This window comes from Pseudophryne corroboree, chromosome 8, assembly GCF_028390025.1.
Source record: "Pseudophryne corroboree isolate aPseCor3 chromosome 8, aPseCor3.hap2, whole genome shotgun sequence".
NCBI classification, from domain to species: domain Eukaryota; kingdom Metazoa; phylum Chordata; class Amphibia; order Anura; family Myobatrachidae; genus Pseudophryne; species Pseudophryne corroboree.
The window spans coordinates 244,771,959-244,798,029 of NC_086451.1; the positions used below are offsets into that span (position 1 = coordinate 244,771,959).

Below are 26,071 nucleotides of genomic sequence, written 5' to 3' on the forward strand. Positions count from 1 at the left end.
ATGTCTGACTATGGAGGCACTTCCTTACTTTTACCTGTCAGTATAGCAAATGACACAATGAAAATATGATGCTTTGCCACAGCCAGTCATAAAGTATCATTCGTTTGGACCATTTAAGCAAACATTTGGTTGGCTGATAAGGACAAACCACTGTATCTGCACAATTATCTTTACTACACAGTGTAACAGCCTAAAGGACTTAACATGCCACACAAGAGAATGATTGCGCATTCAACTAAAATGACAATATAGTATTGCATATTATTTGACATTTGTGAACCAGAACCTCGTCATCTATAATGACACACAGAATTCAGGTTGTACTAATGGGTGACCACAAACAAAATGGCTGACGGGGACTCTTAGCGGCCATTCCCAGTCTGCCCGCTGGAGGGCGCATGCGCTGATACAGCTGTTTGTCGCATTGCACTGAGCGGAAGGATACTTTGCGTCTTTTATGTGAAGGAGTTTTGGTTAACGTCTCAGTGTTACACTGGGGACCTACTGATTAATCATGGGGTTGGTTTGAGAATTTCTATAGATAAAGTCACTGCGATATAACACCGCTAGCATCTATTCCATACTGAAATTGAAACAATTGAGTTTGTGCGCACTGATACGACGACCTACTTTTCGTGGAAATAGTTCCGGTATCACGGTCAGACAGGCGCCATTTCACATAACAGCACTGACTGAGTGAGGCCGGAGCGGGACAGTGAACCGACCGACTCTCATCGTCGCTATGGCGTCATCCGTGGGCAATGTTGCTGATAGTACAGGTAGGAGACGGCACTGTGCTGAGACCATGCGTCCAATAAACGTGCAGCGGGTCGCACATAGCACTGGGTGCGGTTTCCAGAGTAACAAAGCGCCGTGTGCGGCTGTACTGCGCCACTGGCATAGGGCGCTACACTGCATATGGCGACACTCTGGGCGGAGGGTGGCCTGTGCGGTTACTTGGGACTATATTGCAGCCCGGTCCCCTACAAACTGCCTGATTGATCCTGTACAGAGAGTGTGTATATGTACAGTGTGTGTATCTTCCAAGAGGAACTAGTAACATGTATGTGGTCCGCTGTCTATAGCTTTGTAACTTGCATGTATCTCAATTTCCTCGATACTGTAAGGGCCTATATATTTTGCTTTGGTGTGGTGCATTTTTGTTACTGTATCACGCAGCTGTGTACTGAAAATATTTGTTATTCATGTACATATTAGTACCTGCCTAATTGGAGTTTACATTCTTAAACCGTTCTAACATACTTTGGGGTCTATTCAATTCGGCAATTTACGAATAGCGCCGGGAATTAGCTCCCGACGCTATTCAATTCAGCTACTAGTTACCCGCAATTGTCGGTAATTCTTCTCTCATCCCCGGGGGATTAGAGAAGAAACCCGACAAAAGTGCTGCCTCGCGCCGGGGAGTTAAGTCGGAGAATGCTCGTTCTACCGACAATTCAACCTGTTTAGTCGGCGAGAACGGACCATCGCCGACTTAACTGGAGCTGAATTGAATAGCGTCGGGAGCTAATTCCCGGCGCTATTCATAAGTTGCCGAATTGAATCGACCCCTTTATCAGAAACCAACCTACCAGTATGTTTTTGAAGTGAGGGAGGTAACCAGAGCAACTGATGAGAAAAAAAAAAAAAAAAAAATTATTTATATATATATATATATATATATATATATATATATATATATATAACAAAACCAAATGGAGGCACTCAGAAAGAAAGGAGACGACACACCGCTGGATAGGTCGACGTTTCAGGGACGGATCCCTTTTATCAAGACACGACCAGCATATACAAAAAGACACATATTTATACATAAGAGAAACTTACCAAACACCTGTTGTGGATCTGAGGCCGCCGCGTCCAGCCGCAGCGTCTAGCGATGACGTCACCTATGCGCCCTGCACAGGGAATCATCGTCAGTCGGGTAGGCGGTGCGGTCAGCCCGGGTCAGTGAATGGTTGCCTAGCAACCACACTAAACATGTGCACCAGATACAAAATATAGGATCCAGTATAAACAATACAAAACAGTGAAAAGAGACAAAGAAACAAACATAAAAAATGAATGAAGAACATAGCCACTACTGCCACGCCACTATAGTGGATTACATGCGTGTTGTTACTCCCTAAGGCGCTGCGTCCTTAATCTAGGATATAAATAAAGCTATAGCCATATAATCGACAGCGAATCTAATTAGAAATAACTCTCTAGCGCAACATAACTCATAAAAAACAATTGAAGCTTAAAGATTCATTGAGGCCCCGGGGATGCACAGTTTGTAACTTATGTATCCACCAGGCCTCTTTTTGTAGCAGAATTTTGCCACGATCTCCGCCCCTTCTGTTGGCGGGGACGTGGTCGATCATTTTGTATCTGATGGTAGCAAGACTATGATTGTGATTTTTAAAATGCCTGGCTACCGGTAAATCACTACCCCTATCTTCCAACGCAGCGCGAATGCTCGATCTGTGTAAGGCAATACGTTCTTTAAACTGCCTAATACTTTTTCCAACATACAGCAATCCGCATGGGCACTTAATATAGTAAACTATAAATTTGCTGGTGCAAGTCAAGGCATATTTGATCGAAAAGGATTTGCCTGACCTGGGATGAGAGAAAGTGTCTCCCACCTCCAAGCAACTACAGGTGGTACACCCTGTGCACCTGTAGTTTCCTGGTTTACGGGTCAAAAAATGTGAGGGTCGGGATGGACCAAAGTCGGAAATGTCATTATGGACAACAATGTCCTTAATGTTACGTCCACGTTTGTAGGCAGTCCTGAGAGATGTATTCTGGAAACAACTTAGCTCCTTGTCTCGTGAGACTACTGGCCAGATGTACTTGGCTTGTTGGGATAAAGCTGGACTTGCTGTGGTAAATTCTTGTGTCCAAATCATCCAGTCTTGTTGTTGCTTGATGATTTTTGGAGCCAAAGCCACTTCTCTAGGGGTGGCTATGGCTTTTTGTTTAGCTTTTTCCAGAATTTCTGGAGAGTAACCCCTAGACAAAAACTTCTGAGCCATATCTTGAATCTGTTGTATAGCATCATCCTTGTTGTTACAGATGCGAATAATTCTCAAGAATTGAGAATATGGCAAACTCCATTTGGAAGGTGCCGGGTGATGGCTTCTTGCACTTAAATACGTGTTTCTGTCGGTGGGTTTAAAATAAATGCTTGTATTAATTGAACCATCCACCCCTTGGGAGATGGCGACATCTAAGTAGTGGACAAATTCCTTACTGCATTCAAAGGTGAATTTAATCGCGGGATACTTTAAATTAATCTTCTGCATCATCTCTCTGAACTCCACCTCAGTACCCGACCAGACCACAAGGATGTCGTCTATGTACCTGCGGAACAATTTAATCTTACAAGCAAATTCTTCTTCATCAAAAAACAGCAGTTTTTCCACATCGCTCATAAACACATTAGCGAAACTGGGTGCTACACATGATCCCATGGCGCACCCAGTTCGCTGTCGAAATATCTGCTTGTCGAACAGGAAGTAATTTCTTCCCAAGGTCAATTCCAATAACCTTACAAAAAATTTGATGTCCGGGCCTGTGTAGTCTGGACTACTGCTCAAGAATCTATCAATGGCTTGTAGTCCTCTATCGTGAGGGATACTGGTGTATAGATTCACGACATCTATTGTACATAGCAAATGGTCTGTCGGTAGTGGAGAAATTGCCTGTAGAGTATGAATGAGAGAAGTGGTATCTTTAAGACACAAAGGAAGTCCTTGAATTAATGGCTGCAAATAAAAATCCAAATATCTGGACAGATTATAATATAAGGAATCTTTAGCAGCAATAATCGGGCGTCCTGGCGGATCAACCGGGTTTTTATGTAGTTTTGGAATTGTGTAAAAGACTGGAATGATTGGAAACGATACACTCAATGCATCTTTCACTTGAGTGGTGATGATGTTATCTTGTACTGCTTGACTTAGAATATTATCCAACTCCAACTTGTATTGTAGTGTGGGATCATCTGGTAATGTTTCATATACACTTTGGTCATTCAACTGACGATCTATTTCCTCTTTATATTTTGACAAGTCCTGGATAACAATTCCACCCCCCTTATCGGCGGGGCGAATAGTAATGTCCTTGTAGCCACCAAGGTTCTTGAGTGCCGTATGCTCCTGCATGGTGAGGTTGCGTGGACCTTTATAGGAGTTGAAGGATTTGTCTTCTATAAAACTCTCTAGGCAGTTGGTAAACGTTTTAATGCTTTTATTGTAAGACAATGGATTAAAGGTAGATTTTTTGTAGATTGGAGTCGGGTCAACTGTAGTAGTTTTATCGGCAAAGTGTTCTTTCAATTTCATGCGTCTGTTTAGTTTAAACAAATCCACTTTATTTGTAAAAACATCCGGTGTATGTGTCGGGACAAACGACAAGCCTTTATTTAGAACTCGTATTTCATCTTCCGTAAATTGCCTTGATGATAAGTTGAAGACTATGTTTTCTTTGGAGCCTTTTTTGCTTGCTTCCCTGCGGTTTTGGCCCCCCCGTCGCGTGCGGGCTCTTTTGATCGCTCGTTTTTTGAGCGGGTGTTGACTCCTGCAGCTGTTTGTTTTGTCCCAGATGTGGAAGCTCTTTCAGTCTCACTGGATGACGCTCCGGTACTGGATTGTTCAGTTTCCAGGGGGAATTTCTTTGGTTTACGGCGGAATCTTTGATTCCTAAATATCCCCGTATCTTTCTGGAACACCCAATTATATACCTGATTTGAAGCGTAATCCCTATCCACCGTAACCCTTTTGGACTTTTTGAACGTAATGCTGGTTCACAAGGGATTTTAAAGTCAAGCCAATAACACCAAACAAAATGTCCAGTGAGGAAAGCAGACTAAAAGGTTCTGGATGTGTGAACCTTTTATTAATCTTGGAGGACACAATCTAATTGGTCATTTGCCCCATAATTAAATAAAGTACCTACAAGGAACCACAATTAAGGAGCAGCTGATTAGAAGCTCACGAGAGTTTCTAGTATCATTATAGATATATATCACGTTTTATCACTCTTCACAGTGAGATCATCTTGTAGGAAATTTGCTAAAGCATTATTCCACTGTGACTTGTACCCCTGATGAAGTCCATAATGGACGAAACGCGTTGGGTTTTATGAGATATATATAGCATACACTGTTTCTGCATAAATGTGTATTGTGCTTATGGAACAACGTGTATGACAAATTTTAACGTGTATTAAAAATAATCTTTCTATCATTCCGGTTATGCTGGTTGGATTTTACTTTGAGTAATTATTTCAATTTTAATTATGCCATTGTATCTGTGCGCACTCTGAATATTTGTGTTATATTTTATCTATCGTCTCCCACTAGCAGGGAGACTTTTCAAGAGGTGCTGCCCTATCCTTGGTACAGCGCGAATTAAGGGTATTGTTGTATAATATATATATATATATATATTGCACTCACCAAAGCAAGCTCACTTATTTTCACAACATCAATAAATAAATGATGGGGGTTTAGTTAGTGAATTGGCCAATGCACGGAGGCCTGCAAACCGCTCGCCAAGGTACACTATCACAGAGTCTCAAAAATTAAAACCTAGCAACTGTATCACACATAATATAACTGCAAATATGCCCACTTGGTTTACTGTGTATCTGCCAAATACTCCATGGCTTTTAAAGGTACACTAGTCACCTGACACTGGCTGATAAATTACTAAAGAACAGCTGACTCAGGTTTAAGATAACTGGGCTTGCATAGGGGTGCATGAACAAAGCTTGTGGCCACAGTTAATGAGTTAACCAAAGATTAACCCTACAATATACCAACAAATATAAAACCACAGCACTCACCACCCCAGAAGTGGGGTGCAGTGTCTGCACTCACCACTCATAGTGGCCCATGGGCTACATGCACCCCACCCTATGAGTGGTGAGTGCAGACACTGCACCCCACTTCTGGGGTGGTGAGTGCTGTGGTTTTATATTTGTTGCTATATATATATTATTTTTTATTTTTGATTGAGCATATTATATGCAATTGAACATGTGAAATAAACTTGTTTCACTGTAGGGTACATTTGGGCAGCTTCAGTTGTTGCCCCACCTTTTCACTACTTGGCATGTATACTAATAGGTGTCTGTTGCAGCTATTCAATTGTTACTTGGATCAGACTCCCATTTGCATTTTTCGTTGCTTACCTCTTCAGATTTAGGGGTATATGCAATTGCCGGCGAATCACGGCAATTTTTCGCCCGTTTTTTAATTCGACACAATTCGACCGTCGAATTCCGGCAAGTGGGTGCCGGAATTCAACATATTCAATAAAAAAAAACGGATTCGACAGTCCCGCTGTCGAAAAACGGCCGATTTGACGGATTTTGATTAGACTTGTAAAAAAACCGGGAAAAACCCCGAAAAAAAATTGCGTGGGGTCCCCCCTCCTAAGCATAACCAGCCTCGGGCTTTTCGAGCCGGTCCTGGTTCTAAAAATCCGGGGGGAAAAACTGACAGGGGATCCCCCGTATTTTTAAAACCAGCACCGGGCTCTGCGCCTTGTGCAAAAAATACGGGGGACAAAAAGCGTCGGGGTCCCCCGTATTTTTTACACCAGCATCGGGCTCCACTAGCTGGACAGATAATGCCACAGCCGGGGGTCACTTTTATACAGCGCCCTGCGGCCGTGGCATTAAATATCCAACTAGTCTCCCCCCCCAATCCAAGGGCTGCGGATGGGGGGCTGGTAGCCTTGAGTAAAATTATAGAATATTGTTTTTTCCAGAGAACTACAAGTCCCTGCAAGCTGGTACTTGGAGAACCACAAGTACCAGCATGCGGGTGGAAAAACGGGCCCGCTGGTACCTGTAGTTCTACTGGAAAAAAAATACCCAAATAAAAACAGGAGACACACACCGTGAAAGTAAAAGTTTATTTCATACATGTCGACACACACATACTTGCCTATGTTGACCCGCCGACTGCCACGCCCCCCTCGTCACTGAAGAATCCGGGGTACCTGTGAATAAAATTATACTCGCCTGATCCAGTGTCCGGATCTTTTTAAATAATCCTCGTACTTGGCAAAACAACAAAACGGCAACCCGGACCAAACGGACTGAAAGGGGTCCCATGTTTACACATGGGACCCCTTTCCACGAATGCCGGGACCCCACGTGACTCCTGTCACAGAGGGTCCCTTCAGCCAATCGGCGAGCGCAACGTCGTGGCACTCTGCTGATTGGCTATGCGCGTCTGAGCTGCCAGCGCATTGCAAAACCTTACCATTACATTTAATGGTGGGAACTTTGCGGTCAGCGGTGAGGTCACCCGCGGTCAGCGGCTGACCGCGGGTAACCCCACCGCTGACTGCAAAGTTCCCACCATTGAAACTAATGGAGGGAGATGTGCGATGCGCTGTCTGCCAGCTCAGACGCGCATACAGCCAATCAGGAGAGTGCCACGAAGTGGCGATTCCTGATTGGCTGAAGAGACCTTTCTGTGACAGCAGTCACGGGGGGGTCTCTGCATTCGGGGAAAGGGGTCCCATGTGTAAACATGGGACCCCTTTCAGTCCGCCTGGTACGGGTGTTCGTTTTTTTTTTTTTTGCCAAGTACGTGGATTATAATAAAAGACCACAGGACACTGGATCAGGTGAGTATAATTTTATTTTCAGGTACACCGTGGATTCTACTTGGACAAGTGGACAGAGGTCGGCGTGTGAACATAGGTAGGTAAGTATGTGTGTGTCGACATGTGTGAAATAAAGTTTTACTCTCACGGTGTGCGTGTCCTGTTTTTATTTGGGTATTTTTTTTCCAGTAGAACTACAGGTACCAGCGGGCCCGTTTTTCTCCCGCATGCTGGTATTTGTGGTTCTCCAAGTACCAGCTTGCGGGGGAGGCTTGCTGGGACTTGTAGTACTACTGGAAAAAACAATATTCTTTCAATTTTCAAAAGGCTATCGGCCCCCCATCCGCAGCCCTTGGATGGGGGGGGGACAGCCTCGGGCTTCACCCCTGGCCCTTGGGTGGCTGGAGGGGGGGGGACCCCTTGATTGAAGTGGTCCCCACTCCAGGGTACCCCAGCCAGGGGTGACTAGTTGCGTATTTAATGCCACGGCTGAAGGGCACTGTATAAAAGTGACCCCCGGCTGTGGCATTATCTACCCAGCTAGTGGAGCCCGATGCTGGTGTAAAAAATACGGGGGACCCCTACGCTTTTTGTCCCCCGTATTTTTTGCACCAGGCGCAGAGCCCGGTGCTGGTTTTAGAAATACGGGGGATCCCATGTAAGTTTTTCCCCCGGATTTTTAGAACCAGGACCGGCTCGAAGAGCCCGAGGCTGGTTATGCTTAGGAGGGGGGACCCCACGCATTTTTTTCCTTGTGATTTTTACCATTCCATTTAAAAAAAAATAATAATATTTTTAAAAATATATAAATAATACTTGTGCCTCCAAAATAGACAAACCAAGTACCTAATCCCTTCTAATAAAAATAGATATGCTATTACCAATAAAAAACGCACAAAAAACCCCATGTTTTTAATTTTTTTTTATTAGATTCCGCCAGCAAAGTGTGGCGGATTGAAAATGACGAATTAACTGTCTAAAAGCACTGTTGTCGAATTTACAATCTTCAATTGAATATACTTTTGTCGAATTGCCGCATTTGTACCATTGCAGAAATGTCGAATTTGACAAATGTCGAATTTCCAAAAGTCGAATTTGGAAAGTCTGTTTTTTTGACGAAAAGTACTGAATTGCATTGTCGATTTTTTTTTTTTTTTTTTTTTTTTTTTTTTTGGCGAAAATGTCCCGTTTTTCGACATTTTCGGGAATTTGACCGCAATTGCATATACCCCTTAACCTCTTAACATGGCTAAACCCTGAGCTATCAGCCGCGTAAAATGCTAAAGGGCCCGTTTTGACATCTAAAAGTCTGGGTTTACTATCGACTTTAAACACAAAATGTGGGTAACGGGTGTCCAATCGGCGCAACAATTGAATAGCTACTATAGATGGCCAAGAGGGATTGTACAACACTTAGATCAGTCCCATTGGGCATGATTCAATTCAATGACAGTTGAATAGCGCTGGGAATTAGCTTCCGTGGCTATTCAATACAGCGACATGTGACACACAACAATGAGATCTCTTGGGTGCGAGAAGAAATCCGACAAAAGTTCTGGCACGATGCTGATTTCTGGCGGAAACAGCATTGCGCTGGTCCCTTAAGTTGGAGAATGCCCGTTCTAATTACATACCTCCCAACATGACCCTCTCCAGGAGGGACAGAATGCTCTGCTCCTGGACTTCCCTCTTCATGTATGATTACCATCACCTGTGCTGAAACACCATTCTTATCCATTAACCTGTTCAACACAGGTGCTGGCAATCATAAAGAAAGGGAAAAATCCAGAAGCAGAGCATTCTGTCCCTCCTGGAGAGGGTCATGTTGGGAGGTATGTAATTATTATTATCATTAAGCTCTTTCTCCAATATGACTCGAGGTGTTTAACAGATACATAGCATAATATAGTACAGAAAATAATGAAGTACAGAACAGCTTTTCATAAAATACCGAAGCATGGAGATACTAAAGGGACAATTATGGGAATGCTTGAGTAAAAAAAAAAACACCCTGTTTAGTCCGGGAGAATGGGCATTCTCTAGGATTCAGTTGTTGCGCCACCCTCTGTGCATCTATGCTAATGGTCGTCTATTGGAGCTACTCAGTTGTTGCTCTGATCAGACTCCTATTTGCATTATAAGTGGCTCAGAATTCCCATTTGAAACGGGTGTAGTATGGTATGCCGGCGGCCAAGGTCCCAGCGGCCAGCATACAGACGCTGGGATTGCTGCGCTCGCCACGCTGCGGGCACGGTGGTGTGCCACGCTGCGGGCACGGTGGTGCGCCACGCTATTTATTCTCCCTCCAGGGGGGTCGTGGACCCCCAAGAGGGAAAATAGTCGGGTGTTGGGATTACTGCGCCGGTATACTGAACGCTGGGATCCCAACAGCCGGCATACTGAATACCACCCTTTAAAACCTGTAGTGTTGGTAGTGAAGTGTCTGAAATGTTCAGGCGAAGGTACTTTGATGGTATGTTTGCTAACCTTCCCTTGTAAGGGGAAATTAGCAAATGTGTACAGTAATGGGCCCTACACATTGCACGATCCGCCGCCGAGCTGCCTGACGGCGGATACGGCTGACCGGCGGCGTGGGGGTAGTGACAAGGGAGGGAAGTTTCTTCACTCCCCCTGTCACCCAGCTCCATAGCAGTGCAGGCAAATATGGACGAGATCGTCCATACTGGCCTGCATGCACAAGCGACGGGGCACCAGCGATGAATGAGTGCGGAGCCGCTCATTGTTCATCGCTGGTTCCTCCACACTGAAAGTTATGAACGGTATCTCGTTCATATCTTTCAGTATTATCGCCCAGTGTGTAGGGCCCATTACAGATGGTAGTTGCAGGACATTGCTATGAATTGATCTTCCCCTATAATGTATCTGGGACTCCCTACACAAGTGAGGATTGAGTTGCTTTTGAAGTGTACCATGTTGCCTATAACTGACATATATGGCAGCCATGTATATTTGAGAATTTGCTTATGTAAGATGTTAATGGTTGTGAGATGTTATGGTTTATGGATTACTCCACTAGTGGCATGTGATTGGTTAGGTTGCATCTGTAATTGATCTGCTTGTGTTCCACTGAAAATCAACACACTATAAAAGGTATATTGGCACCTCCAGGAATTGTGACTATGTAAAGGTCAGAAAATGTTGCAGTGACTTGCTTTTCTCTTTGTACACACCCTAATATTGTTTAGAATATTGCAATACCTGTATTATTAAAAGACATCCCCGTACTTTAGGTGAATAATGACTAAAGCTGGGCATATACTATACAATTATCTGGCAGGTTCGAATGAAAATCAGGTAATTGATTAGAGCAAATGACAATATATAATTTGCTCCCAAACACTTGAAAATTACCTGACAAGTAATTGTATAATGTATGCCCAGCTTAAATCTGCTGGAAAATGAGCTAACACCAATGCATCTCCATAATTTCATGGCGTTGCTCTTATCACAGGATTTGATTTGTATATTATTAATCTTTGTTATAAAACAAGTTTTAATTTGATACCTTCAGTTACAATTCATATAGTTGCCATATAAAATAGTCATTATTTTAATTCTGAAATAATCCAGTGTGTTGATGTTCTTTAAGGAATGCCTATTTCTCCTTCATCCACTAGGGGACACTAGCAATGGGGGGCATACAGTTGTTTAATCACGCCCTGAAGTGATGGGAGATTGCGGGGTGATATTCAATTGTCCCCTGTCATCGCCCCCTAACTCGCCCATAGCAGTCGCGTTTACCTACGTAAAGCTGCTGAAACTGACTAAACGAATAGACACAGTGAAAAGTCCCTTTTGGGCGCCCAAACGGGTTCACTTTTCGCGCATTTCAGCTCGCCACTCCCGGGGGTAGCGAGCTGAAATGAAAGTCTGGCGCCCGCCGTGCAGAAACATTTCAATAGCTGCCGGCGGGTGCGAGAACCTGTGATAACATTGAATTCCACCCAGTCTATGATTCAAGATACATTAGACAAGAATGTTATGTTGGCATATGTCTCATGGTTCATACCTGGTATGGGCAGCCTTATAGTTATCAGTAATGTACTTCAATCTAAATGAAAACGTCATGGCTTTTCTCTATCGTCCTAAGTGGATGCTGGGGTTCCTGAAAGGACCATGGGGAATAGCGGCTCCGCAGGAGACAGGGCACAAAAGTAAAGCTTTTACAGGTCAGGTGGTGTGTACTGGCTCCTCCCCCTATGACCCTCCTCCAGACTCCAGTTAGATTTTTGTGCCCGGCCGAGAAGGGTGCAATTCTAGGTGGCTCTCATAAAGAGCTGCTTAGAGAGTTTAGCTTAGGTTTTTTATTTTACAGTGATTCCTGCTGGCAACAGGATCACTGCAACGAGGGACAGAGGGGAGAAGAAGTGAACTCACCTGCGTGCAGGATGGATTGGCTTCTTGGCTACTGGACATGAAGCTCCAGAGGGACGATCACAGGTACAGCCTGGATGGTCACCGGAGCCACGCCGCCGGCCCCCTCACAGATGCTGAAGCAAGAAGAGGTCCAGAATCGGCGGCTGAAGACTCCTGCAGTCTTCTTAAGGTAGCGCACAGCACTGCAGCTGTGCGCCATTTTCCTCTCAGCACACTTCACACGGCAGTCACTGAGGGTGCAGGGCGCTGGGGGGGGGCGCCCTGGGAGGCAAATGAAAACCTTTAAAAAGGCTAAAAATACCTCACATATAGCCCCAGAGGCTATATGGAGATATTTACCCCTGCCTAAATGTACTAAATAGCGGGAGACGAGCCCGCCGAAAAAGGGGCGGGGCCTATCTCCTCAGCACACGGCGCCATTTTCTGTCACAGCTCCGCTGGTCAGGAAGGCTCCCAGGTCTCTCCCCTGCACTGCACTACAGAAACAGGGTATAACAGAGAGGGGGGGCAAAATAAATGGCAATATATTAATATAAAAGCAGCTATAAGGGAGCACTTAATCATAAGGCTATCCCTGTCATATATAGCGCTTTTTGGTGTGTGCTGGCAGACTCTCCCTCTGTCTCCCCAAAGGGCTAGTGGGTCCTGTCTTCGTATAGAGCATTCCCTGTGTGTCTGCTGTGTGTCGGTACGTGTGTGTCGACATGTATGAGGACGTTATTGGTGTGGAGGCGGAGCAATTGCCAAATATGAGGATGTCACCTCCTAGGGGGTCGACACCAGAATGGATGCCTTTATTTGTGGAATTACGGGATAGCGTCAACTCGCTTAAGCAGTCGTTTGCCGACATGAGGCGGCCGGACACTCAATTAGTGCCTGTCCAGGCGCCTCAAATACCGTCAGGGGCTGTAAAACGCCCCTTGCCTCAGTCGGTCGACACAGACCCAGACACAGGCACTGATTCCGGTGGTGAAGGTGACGAATTAACCGTATTTTCCAGTAGGGCCACACGTTATATGATTTTGGCAATAAAGGAGATGTTACATTTAGCTGATACTACAGGTACCACTAAACAGGGTATTATGTGGGGTGTGAAAAAACTACCAGTAGTTTTTACCGAATCAGAAGAATTAAATGACGTGTGTGATGAAGCGTGGGGTGCCCCGATAAAAAAACTGCTAATTTCAAAGAAGTTATTGGCTTTATACCCTTTCCCGCCAGAGGTTAGGGAGCGCTGGGAAACACCTCCTAGGGTGGACAAAGCGCTAACACGCTTATCAAAACAAGTGGCGTTACCCTCTCCTGAGACGGCCGCACTTAAAGATCCATCAGATAGGAGGATGGAAAATATCCAAAAAGGTATATACACACATGCAGGTGTTATACTACGACCAGATATTGCGACTGCCTGGATGTGCAGTGCTGGGGTAGTTTGGTCAGAGTCCCTGATCGAAAATATTGATACCCTGGACAGGGACAATATTTTACTGTCGTTAGAACAAATAAAGGATGCATTTCTTTATATGCGTGATGCACAGAGAGATATCTGCACACTGGCATCACGGGTAAGTGCTATGTCCATTTCGGCCAGAAGAGATTTATGGACACGACAGTGGACAGGCGATGCGTAGAGGAGTTATTTGGGGTCGGTCTATCGGATTTGGTGGCCACGGCTACGGCCGGGAAATCCACCTTTCTACCTCAAGTCACTCCCCAACAGAAAAAGGCACCGACCTTTCAACCGCAGCCCTTTCGTTCCTTTAAAAATAAGAGAGCAAAGGGCTATTCATATCTGCCACGAGGCAGAGGACGAGGGAAGAGACAGCAACAGGCAGCTCCTTCCCAGGAACAGAAGCCCTCCCCGGCTTCTACAAAAGCCTCAGCATGACGCTGGGGCTTCGCAAGCGGACTCGGGGGCGGTAGGCGGTCGTCTCAAGAATTACAGCGCGCAGTGGGCTCACTCGCAGGTAAATCCCTGGATCCTGCAGATAATATCTCAGGGGTACAGGTTGAAATTAGAGACAGAGCCACCTCGCCGTTTCCTGAAGTCTGCTTTACCAACGTCCCCCTCAGAAAGGGAGACGGTTTTGGAAGCCATTCACAAGCTGTATTCTCAGCAGGTGATAGTCAAGGTACCTCTTCTACAACAAGGGAAGGGGTATTATTCCACTCTTTTTGTGGTACCGAAGCCGGATGGCTCGGTAAGGCCTATTCTAAATCTGAAGTCCTTGAACCTGTACATAAAGAAGTTCAAGTTCAAGATGGAGTCACTCAGAGCAGTGATAGCGAACCTGGAAGAAGGGGACTTTATGGTATCCTTGGACATCAAGGATGCGTATCTCCACGTTCCAATTACCCCTCACACCAGGGGTACCTCAGGTTCGTTGTACAAAACTGTCACTATCAGTTTCAGACGCTGCCGTTTGGTTTGTCCACGGCATCTCGGGTCTTTACAAAGGTAATGGCCGAGATAATATTTCTTCTTCGAAGAAAAGGCGTATTAATTATCCCATACTTGGACGATCTCCTAATAAGGGCAAGGTCCAGAGAACAGCTAGAGATGGGTTTAGCACTATCTCAAGAGGTGCTAAAGCAGCACGGATGGATTCTGAATATTCCAAAATCCCAATTAATGCCGACAACTCGTCTGCTGTTCCTGGGGATGATTCTGGACACAGTTCAGAAAAAGGTTTTTCTTCCCGAAGAAAAAGCCAAGTAGTTATCTGACCTGGTCAGGAACCTCCTAAAACCAGGAAAGGTGTCTGTACATCAATGCACAAGAGTCCTGGGGAAAAAATGGTAGCTTCTTACGAAGCAATCCCTTTCGGCAGATTCCATGCAAAGGGATCTGTTGGACAAATGGTCAGGGTCGCATCTTCAGATGCACCTGCGGATAACCCTGTCGCCGAGGACAAGGGTATCCCTTCTGTGGTGGTTGCAGGAGGCTCATCTATTGGAGGGCCGCAGATTCGGCATGCAGGATTGGATCCTGGTGACCACGGATGCCAGCCTGAGAGGCTGGGGAGCAGTCACACAGGGAAGAAATTTCCAGGGAGTGTGGTCGAGCCTGAAAACGTCTCTTCACATAAGCATTCTGGAACTAAGAGCAATCTACAATGCTCTAAGCCAGGCGAAACCTCTGCTTCAAGGAAGACCGGTGTTGATCCAGTCGGACAACATCACGGCAGTCGCCCATGTAAACAGACAGGGCGGCACAAGAAGCAGGAGGGCAATGGCAGAAGCTGCCAGGATCCTTCGCTGGGCGGAGAATCACGTGATAGCACTGTCAGCAGTATTCATCCCGGGCGTGGACAACTGGGAAGCAGACTTCCTCAGCAGACACGACCTTCACCCGGGAGAGTGGGGACTTCATCCAGAAGTTTTCCACATGCTATTAAACCGTTGGGTAAAACCAATGGTGGACATGATGGCGTCTCGCCTCAACAAGACACTGGACAGGTATTGCGCCAGGTCAAGAGATCCGCAGGCAATAGCTGTGGACGCGCTGGTAACACATTGGGTGTACCAGTCGGTATAGGTGTTTCCTCCTCTGCCTCTCATACCAAAGGTTTTGAGGATTATACGGCAAAGAGGAGTAAGACTAGTGGCTCCGGATTGGCCAAGAAGGACTTGGTACCCGGAACTTCAAGAGATGGTCACGGACGATCCGTGGCCTCTACTTCTGAGAAGGGACCTGCTTCAGCAGGGTCCTTGTCTTTTTCAAGACTTACCGCGGCTGCGTTTGACGGCATGGCGTTTGAATGCCAGATCCTAAAAGGAAAAGGCATTCCAGAAGAAGTCATTCCTACCTTGATAAAGGCAAGGAAGGAAGTCACCGCGAAGCATTATCGCCGTATTTGGCGAAAATATGTTGCGTGGTGCGAGCAGCGGAGTGCTCCGATGGAGGAATTTCAACTGGGTCGTTTTCCTACATTTCCTGCAATCAGGATTGTCTATGGGTCTCAAATTGGGATCTATTAAGGTTCAAATTTCGGCCCTATCAATATTCTTCCAAAAAGAATTGGCCTCAGTCCCTGAGGTCCAGATTTTTATCAAAGGAGTACTGCATATACAGCCTCCTGTGGTGCCTAAGGTGGCACCGTGGGATCTAAATGTAGTTTTAGATTTCCTCAAATCCAATTGGTTTGAACCACTAAAGAATGTGGATTTGAAATATCTCACATGGAAAGTGACTATGTTACTGGCCCTGGCTTCGGCCGGGAGAGTATCTGAACTGGCGGCTTTGTCTTATAAAAGCCCTTATTTAATTTTCCATTCGACATAGGGCAGAGCTGCGGACGCGTCCGCATTTTCTCCCTAAGGTGGTATCAGCGTTTCACCTGAACCAGCCTATTGTAGTGCCTGCGGCTACAGACGACTTGAAGGACTCCAAGTTGTTGGACGTTGTCAGAGCCTTAAAAATATACATTTAAAGGACGGCTGGAGTCAGAAAATCTGACTCGCTGTTTATACTGTATGCACCCAACAAGTTGGGTGCACCTGCTTCTAAGCAGTCGATTGCTCGTTGGATTTGTAACAAAATTCAACTTGTACATTCTGTGGCAGGCCTGCCACAGCCTAAATCTGTTAAGGCCCATTCCGCAAGGAAGGTGGGCTCATCTTGGGCGGCTGCCCGAGGGGTCTCGGCATTACAACTCTGCCGAGCAGCTACGTGGTCAGGGGAGAACACGTTTGTAAATTTTTACAAATTTGATACCCTGGCAAAGGAGGACCTGGAGTTCTCTCATTCGGTGCTGCAGAGTCATCCGCACTCTCCCGCCCGTTTGGGAGCTTTGGTATAATCCCCATGGTCCTTTCAGGAACCCCAGCATCCACTTAGGACGATAGAGAAAATAAGAATTTACTTACCGATAATTCTATTTCTCGGAGTCCGTAGTGGATGCTGGGCGCCCATCCCAAGTGCGGATTATCTGCAATACTTGTACATAGTTATTGTTAACTAATTCGGGTTATTGTTTCGGAAGCCATCTTTCAGAGGCTCCTCTGTTATCATACTGTTAACTGGGTTTAGATCACAAGTTGTACGGTGTGATTGGTGTGGCTGGTATGAGTCTTACCCGGGATTCAAAATCCTCCCTTATTGTGTACGCTCGTCCGGGCACAGTACCTAACTGGAGTCTGGAGGAGGGTCATAGGGGGAGGAGCCAGTACACACCACCTGACCTGTAAAAGCTTTACTTTTGTGCCCTGTCTCCTGCGGAGCCGCTATTCCCCATGGTCCTTTCAGGAACCCCAGCATCCACTACGGACTCCGAGAAATAGAATTATCGGTAAGTAAATTCTTATTATTTTCTTATATATGAGATAAATGGTATTCTTTCTGCAACTTCCATAACATCTTAAGGATCCACCATCTTAGGCCATGGAAGCCTGTGGCTGTACAGGTATTGGGAAACTATAGATCTCAGCATTCCCTGCCAGGTATCAGCCTCACATCGCTGCTTCTGTTTGGTGTCCCTGATTTTTGCAGTCCATCTGTATGGCTTTTTGGTTGTCTCCTTTACCACCTTTACATTGTGCACTGCCACATGCATCCCTGTTCCCACTGAGAAATACATGAGTGGGTTGCTTACTGCTTCCCATGTAAGCACAGTTCTCTTCTGCTATGATCTTATTGGGGGGAGTTCAGTTGTATTGTGGGCACCCAAACGTAATGGCTTAGTGATTCTCTGTATGGGAAATCTACAGCATTTAAAAACTATTTTGATATTTTAAGTCACTCAGGTTTTGGCAATTCTTTGGAGAGTTGGTGCATAACGTCTATATTGCAGTAAATGGTTAACAAGGGTGGAGAACATCTTTAACAGTGTTGCTCATGCTTTAGATTTCTGCATGTATTTTACATGCAAATCTATTGGCTTAAGTTATGTGCTGGAAAAACTACTTTTAGTAAGCTGTTTTCTCTATCGTCCTAAGTGGATGCTGGGGTTCCTGAAAGGACCATGGGGAATAGCGGCTCCGCAGGAGACAGGGCACAAAAGTAAAGCTTTTACAGGTCAGGTGGTGTGTACTGGCTCCTCCCCCTATGACCCTCCTCCAGACTCCAGTTAGATTTTTGTGCCCGGCCGAGAAGGGTGCAATTCTAGGTGGCTCTCATAAAGAGCTGCTTAGAGAGTTTAGCTTAGGTTTTTTATTTTACAGTGATTCCTGCTGGCAACAGGATCACTGCAACGAGGGACAGAGGGGAGAAGAAGTGAACTCACCTGCGTGCAGGATGGATTGGCTTCTTGGCTACTGGACATGAAGCTCCAGAGGGACGATCACAGGTACAGCCTGGATGGTCACCGGAGCCACGCCGCCGGCCCCCTCACAGATGCTGAAGCAAGAAGAGGTCCAGAATCGGCGGCTGAAGACTCCTGCAGTCTTCTTAAGGTAGCGCACAGCACTGCAGCTGTGCGCCATTTTCCTCTCAGCACACTTCACACGGCAGTCACTGAGGGTGCAGGGCGCTGGGGGGGGGCGCCCTGGGAGGCAAATGAAAACCTTTAAAAAGGCTAAAAATACCTCACATATAGCCCCAGAGGCTATATGGAGATATTTACCCCTGCCTAAATGTACTAAATAGCGGGAGACGAGCCCGCCGAAAGGGGGGCGGGGCCTATCTCCTCAGCACACGGCGCCATTTTCTGTCACAGCTCCGCTGGTCAGGAAGGCTCCCAGGTCTCTCCCCTGCACTGCACTACAGAAACAGGGTATAACAGAGAGGGGGGGCAGAATAAATGGCAATATATTAATATAAAAGCAGCTATAAGGGAGCACTTAATCATAAGGCTATCCCTGTCATATATAGCGCTTTTTGGTGTGTGCTGGCAGACTCTCCCTCTGTCTCCCCAAAGGGCTAGTGGGTCCTGTCTTCGTATAGAGCATTCCCTGTGTGTCTGCTGTGTCGGTACGTGTGTGTCGACATGTATGAGGACGTTATTGGTGTGGAGGCGGAGCAATTGCCAAATATGAGGATGTCACCTCCTAGGGGGTCGACACCAGAATGGATGCCTTTATTTGTGGAATTACGGGATAGCGTCAACTCGCTTAAGCAGTCGTTTGCCGACATGAGGCGGCCGGACACTCAATTAGTGTCTGTCCAGGCGCCTCAAACACCGTCAGGGGCTGTAAAACGTCCCTTGCCTCAGTCGGTCGACACAGACCCAGACACAGGCACTGATTCCGGTGGTGAAGGTGACGAATCAACCGTATTTTCCAGTAGGGCCACACGTTATATGATTTTGGCAATAAAGGAGATGTTACATTTAGCTGATACTACAGGTACCACTAAACAGGGTATTATGTGGGGTGTGAAAAAACTACCAGTAGTTTTTACCGAATCAGAAGAATTAAATGACGTGTGTGATGAAGCGTGGGGTGCCCCGATAAAAAAACTGCTAATTTCAAAGAAGTTATTGGCTTTATACCCTTTCCCGCCAGAGGTTAGGGAGCGCTGGGAAACACCTCCTAGGGTGGACAAAGCGCTAACACGCTTATCAAAACAAGTGGCGTTACCCTCTCCTGAGACGGACGCACTTAAAGATCCATCAGATAGGAGGATGGAAAATATCCAAAAAGGTATATACACACATGCAGGTGTTATACTACGACCAGCTATTGCGACTGCCTGGATGTGCAGTGCTGGGGTAGTTTGGTCAGAGTCCCTGATCAAAAATATTGATACCCTGGACAGGGACAATATTTTACTGTCGTTAGAACAAATAAAGGATGCATTTCTTTATATGCGTGATGCACAGAGAGATATCTGCACACTGGCATCACGGGTAAGTGCTATGTCCATTTCGGCCAGAAGAGCTTTATGGACACGACAGTGGACAGGCGATGCGTAGAGGAGTTATTTGAGGTCGGTCTATCGGATTTGGTGGCCACGGCTACGGCCGGGAAATCCACCTTTCTACCTCAAGTCACTCCCCAACAGAAAAAGGCACCGACCTTTCAACCGCAGCCCTTTCGTTCCTTTAAAAATAAGAGAGCAAAGGGCTATTCATATCTGCCACGAGGCAGAGGACGAGGGAAGAGACAGCAACAGGCAGCTCCTTCCCAGGAACAGAAGCCCTCCCCGGCTTCTACAAAAGCCTCAGCATGACGCTGGGGCTTCGCAAGCGGACTCGGGGGCGGTAGGCGGTCGTCTCAAAAATTACAGCGCGCAGTGGGCTCACTCGCAGGTAAATCCCTGGATCCTGCAGATAATATCTCAGGGGTACAGGTTGAAATTAGAGACAGAGCCACCTCGCCGTTTCCTGAAGTCTGCTTTACCAACGTCCCCCTCAGAAAGGGAGACGGTTTTGGAAGCCATTCACAAGCTGTATTCTCAGCAGGTGATAGTCAAGGTACCTCTTCTACAACAAGGGAAGGGGTATTATTCCACTCTATTTGTGGTACCGAAGCCGGATGGCTCGGTAAGGCCTATTCTAAATCTGAAGTCCTTGAACCTATACATAAAGAAGTTCAAGTTCAAGATGGAGTCACTCAGAGCAGTGATAGCGAACCTGGAAGAAGGGGACTTTATGGTATCCTTGGACATCAAGGATGCGTATCTCCACGTTCCAATTACCCCTCACACCAGGGGTACCTCAGGTTCGTTGTACAAAACTGTCACTATCAGTTTCAGACGCTGCCGTTTGGTTTGTCCACGGCACCTCGGGTCTTTACAAAGGTAATGGCCGAGATAATATTTCTTCTTCGAAGAAAAGGCGTATTAATTATCCCATACTTGGACGATCTCCTAATAAGGGCAAGGTCCAGAGAACAGCTAGAGATGGGTTTAGCACTATCTCAAGAGGTGCTAAAGCAGCACGGATGGATTCTGAATATTCCAAAATCCCAATTAATGCCGACAACTCGTCTGCTGTTCCTGGGGATGATTCTGGACACAGTTCAGAAAAAGGTTTTTCTTCCCGAAGAAAAAGCCAAGGAGTTATCTGACCTGGTCAGGAACCTCCTAAAACCAGGAAAGGTGTCTGTACATCAATGCACAAGAGTCCTGGGAAAAAATGGTAGCTTCTTACGAAGCAATCCCTTTCGGCAGATTCCATGCAAAGGGATCTGTTAGACAAATGGTCAGGGTCGCATCTTCAGATGCACCTGCGGATAACCCTGTCGCCGAGGACAAGGGTATCCCTTCTGTGGTGGTTGCAGGAGGCTCATCTATTGGAGGGCCGCAGATTCGGCATACAGGATTGGATCCTGGTGACCACGGATGCCAGCCTGAGAGGCTGGGGAGCAGTCACACAGGGAAGAAATTTCCAGGGAGTGTGGTCGAGCCTGAAAAAGTCTCTTCACATAAGCATTCTGGAACTAAGAGCAATCTACAATGCTCTAAGCCAGGCGGAACCTCTGCTTCAAGGAAGACCGGTGTTGATCCAGTCGGACAACATCACGGCAGTCGCCCATGTAAACAGACAGGGCGGCACAAGAAGCAGGAGGGCAATGGCAGAAGCTGCCAGGATCCTTCGCTGGGCGGAGAATCACGTGATAGCACTGTCAGCAGTATTCATCCCGGGCGTGGACAACTGGGAAGCAGACTTCCTCAGCAGACACGACCTTCACCCGGGAGAGTGGGGACTTCATCCAGAAGTTTTCCACATGCTATTAAACCGTTGGGTAAAACCAATGGTGGACATGATGGCGTCTCGCCTCAACAAAACACTGGACAGGTATTGCGCCAGGTCAAGAGATCCGCAGGCAATAGCTGTGGACGCGCTGGTAACACCTTGGGTGTACCAGTCGGTATATGTGTTTCCTCCTCTGCCTCTCATACCAAAGGTATTGAGGATTATACGGCAAAGAGGAGTAAGACTAGTGGCTCCGGATTGGCCAAGAAGGACTTGGTACCCGGAACTTCAAGAGATGGTCACGGACGATCCGTGGCCTCTACTTCTGAGAAGGGACCTGCTTCAGCAGGGTCCTTGTCTTTTTCAAGACTTACCGCGGCTGCGTTTGACGGCATGGCGTTGAATGCCAGATCCTAAAAGGAAAAGGCATTCCAGAAGAAGTCATTCCTACCTTGATAAAGGCAAGGAAGGAAGTCACCGCGAAGCATTATCGCCGTATTTGGCGAAAATATGTTGCGTGGTGCGAGCAGCGGAGTGCTCCGATGGAGGAATTTCAACTGGGTCGTTTTCCTACTTTTCCTGCAATCAGGATTGTCTATGGGTCTCAAATTGGGATCTATTAAGGTTCAAATTTCGGCCCTATCAATATTCTTCCACAAAGAATTGGCCTCAGTCCCTGAGGTCCAGATTTTTATCAAAGGAGTACTGCATATACAGCCTCCTGTGGTGCCTAAGGTGGCACCGTGGGATCTAAATGTAGTTTTAGATTTCCTCAAATCCAATTGGTTTGAACCACTAAAGAATGTGGATTTGAAATATCTCACATGGAAAGTGACTATGTTACTGGCCCTGGCTTCGGCCGGGAGAGTATCTGAACTGGCGGCTTTGTCTTATAAAAGCCCTTATTTAATTTTCCATTCGACATAGGGCAGAGCTGCGGACGCGTCCGCATTTTCTCCCTAAGGTGGTATCAGCGTTTCACCTGAACCAGCCTATTGTAGTGCCTGCGGCTACAGACGACTTGAAGGACTCCAAGTTGTTGGACGTTGTCAGAGCCTTAAAAATATACATTTAAAGGACGGCTGGAGTCAGAAAATCTGACTCGCTGTTTATACTGTATGCACCCAACAAGTTGGGTGCACCTGCTTCTAAGCAGTCGATTGCTCGTTGGTTTTGTAACAAAATTCAACTTGTACATTCTGTGGCAGGCCTGCCACAGCCTAAATCTGTTAAGGCCCATTCCGCAAGGAAGGTGGGCTCATCTTGGGCGGCTGCCCGAGGGGTCTCGGCATTACAACTCTGCCGAGCAGCTACGTGGTCAGGGGAGAACACGTTTGTAAATTTTTACAAATTTGATACCCTGGCAAAGGAGGACCTGGAGTTCTCTCATTCGGTGCTGCAGAGTCATCCGCACTCTCCCGCCCGTTTGGGAGCTTTGGTATAATCCCCATGGTCCTTTCAGGAACCCCAGCATCCACTTAGGACGATAGAGAAAATAAGAATTTACTTACCGATAATTCTATTTCTCGGAGTCTGTAGTGGATGCTGGGCGCCCATCCCAAGTGCGGATTATCTGCAATACTTGTACATAGTTATTGTTAACTAATTCGGGTTATTGTTTAGGAAGCCATCTTTCAGAGGCTCCTCTGTTATCATACTGTTAACTGGGTTTAGATCACAAGTTGTACGGTGTGATTGGTGTGGCTGGTATGAGTCTTACCCGGGATTCAAAATCCTCCCTTATTGTGTACGCTCGTCCGGGCACAGTACCTAACTGGAGTCTGGAGGAGGGTCATAGGGGGAGGAGCCAGTACACACCACCTGACCTGTAAAAGCTTTACTTTTGTGCCCTGTCTCCTGCGGAGCCGCTATTCCCCATGGTCCTTTCAGGAACCCCAGCATCCACTACGGACTCCGAGAAATAGAATTATCGGTAAGTAAATTCTTATTTGTATTGGTATCTGGACTAGAGGTCGACAGTGTCTAGATCAACAGTAAATAGGTTGACATGCACTAGGTAGAAGGTAGACAGGGCTTAAGGTCAACAGGTTCAAATGATTGCCATGACAATGGTTGACACATAGGGGTAAATTTACTAAGATGTGAGTTCTATTTAAGATGGGATGTTGCCCATAGCTACCAATCAGATTCCAGGTATTATCTTCTAGAACAGGGGTCTTCAACCTTTAAGACAGTGTGGGCCACATAAAAAAATGAAACGAAGCCGAGGGCCACTAAGCTATACTGCGGTATTTAGAATCTAAATTTTAATTTATGATTGTAATGAGACCTTTTCTAGACTCATAAGACCATAAAAAAGACTTCAAAAGATAATTATTGTAATTTAATGAATGAAACATGGTCTACTTTACCTTTGTTATTATAATAAGTTCATATCAGTGGGAAACTTGGCATTGTTTTTGCTTGGCCAGCTTGTCGATGTTGGCATCAATGTTAGAAGTCGCTATGCGCAGAGTATTCTCAAGATGTTGGTCTGTAAGCACTGAACTGGACTCATACGGCAGTATCACTGGACTGGTGGGTATAATGTGGGCATGCTTTCACAATATTGCTGCTGTCTGTCTGTGATGGGGGGAGGGAGGGTATGATAGCGCCTATGTCAAGACATAGGTGCTATCATACCCTCCCTCCTCCCCATCACAGACAGACAGCAGCATTGTCAAAGCATGCTCCCTGCCATCTCTGCTCTTAATACTTAATACACCCCCTGCTGGGTCCCCCGCTACGCCCCCTGCCCTCAATACTAATTTATTCACTGCCATGCTCAGGCTGCCGCACCCCCGTCCCCGCCGCTCCCGCACGCCGGGTTCCTGCACTGCCCCCTGCCCTCAACACTTATACACTTTTATTCTCCTGCCGCAGCCCCCCCCCCCCCCCCCCCCCCCCGCGCCGGGTCCCCGCCGCACACAGCCATGCTCAGGCTGCATACATGCTGCCGCACCCCCTCCGCTCCCGCCCGCCGGGTTCCCGCACTGCCCCCTGCTCTCAATGGTAACTTGCCGCACCCCCCCCAGCCGGGTCCCCGCCGCTCTCACCCACCTATTCAACACTGCAGGCGGAGGGAGACACAGGGAGGGAGACACAGTAAGGGTGACCAGACCACTGACCAGCCTAAGAGGAGCTACTCCCCTTCTTCACAGGCAACCAGTGACAGTGCGGGGGAGTCACATGACTCCGGGAAAGGGAAAAAAAAATTATTTATTTTTTTGTGTTCATATGTGCGCTGCGGGCGGGCGCGTCGGCGGGCCATGGAAACCATAGCAGCGGGCCACCTGTGGCCCGCGGGCCACGGGTTGAAGACCCCTGTTCTAGAAGGTGCTAGATAAATGAGAAGTGGAATCTAGTTGGTTGCTATGGGCAACATCCCATCTTAAATAGAACTCCCATCTTAGTAAATTTACCCCATAGTTTTTATAGTTTTTTTTTGTGGGTTTTCTTGTTTTCTCTAACGTCCTAGTGGATGCCGGGGACTCCGTAAGGACCATGGGGAATAGACGGGCTCCGCAGGAGACTGGGCACTCTAAAGAAAGATTTAGTACTACCTGGTGTGCACTGGCTCCTCCTCCAGACCTCAGTTAGAATCTGTGCCCGGCCAGAGCTGGGTGCTTTTAGTGGGCTCTCCTGAGCTTGCTAAGAAGAAAGTATTTTAGTTTAGGTTTTTTTATTTTCAGAGAGCTTCTGCTGGCAACAGACTCTCTGCTACGTGGGACTGAGGGGAGAGAAGCAAACCTACTAACTGCGGCTAGGTTGCGCTTCTTAGGCTACTGGACACCATTAGCTCCAGAGGGATCGAACACAGGTACCTAAGCTTGATCGTCCGTTCCCGGAGCCGCGCCGCCGTCCCCCTCGCAGAGCCAGAAGTACAGAAGCAGCAGAAGCATGAAGACATCGAAATCTGCGGCAGAAGACTCCTGTCTTCACTTAAGGTAGCGCACAGCACTGCAGCTGTGCGCCATTGCTCCCGCAGCACACCCGCACACTCCGGTCACTGTAGGGTGCAGGGGGGGGGGGGGGGCGCCCTGGGCAGCAATTAAGGTACCTTTTGGCAAAATAACACATATATCCAGTCAGGCACTGGATATATGTTCGAGCCCCCGCCATTTTTTACACATAGAAGCGGGACAGAAGCCCGCCGCTGAGGGGGCGGGGCCTTCTTCCTCAGCACACCAGCGCCATTTTCTCTTCACAGCTCCGCTGGAAAGACGCTCCCCAGGCTCTCCCCTGCAGTATCCAGGTGCAAAAAGGGTAAAAAGAGAGGGGGGGGACACATAAATTTAGGCGCAAAACGATCACAAACAGCATTACTGGGTAATCACTAAGGTACAGTGTAATCCCTGGGTTATATAGCGCTGTGGTGTGTGCTGGCATACTCTCTCTCTGTCTCCCCAAAAGCCTTTGTGGGGTCCTGTCCTCAGTCAAAGCATTCCCTGTGTGTGTGCG

General features: G+C 46.9%; 1 protein-coding gene across 4 annotated transcripts in view; it reads left to right on the forward strand.

Annotated features, from left to right (window-relative positions):
- Positions 1-627: 627 nt before the first annotated feature.
- Positions 628-26,071, forward strand: part of OGT (O-linked N-acetylglucosamine (GlcNAc) transferase) — a 430,584-nt gene continuing 405,140 nt past the window's right edge. The window contains exon 1 of one of the 4 annotated variants that reach the window (XM_063937159.1): positions 628-779. In XM_063937159.1, coding sequence (XP_063793229.1) covers positions 743-779 — 37 coding nt within the window. In that variant the 5' untranslated portion in view covers positions 628-742. The remainder of the gene's footprint in view (positions 780-26,071) is intronic. The other 3 variants (XM_063937158.1, XM_063937156.1, XM_063937157.1) reach the window with 3 other exon arrangements.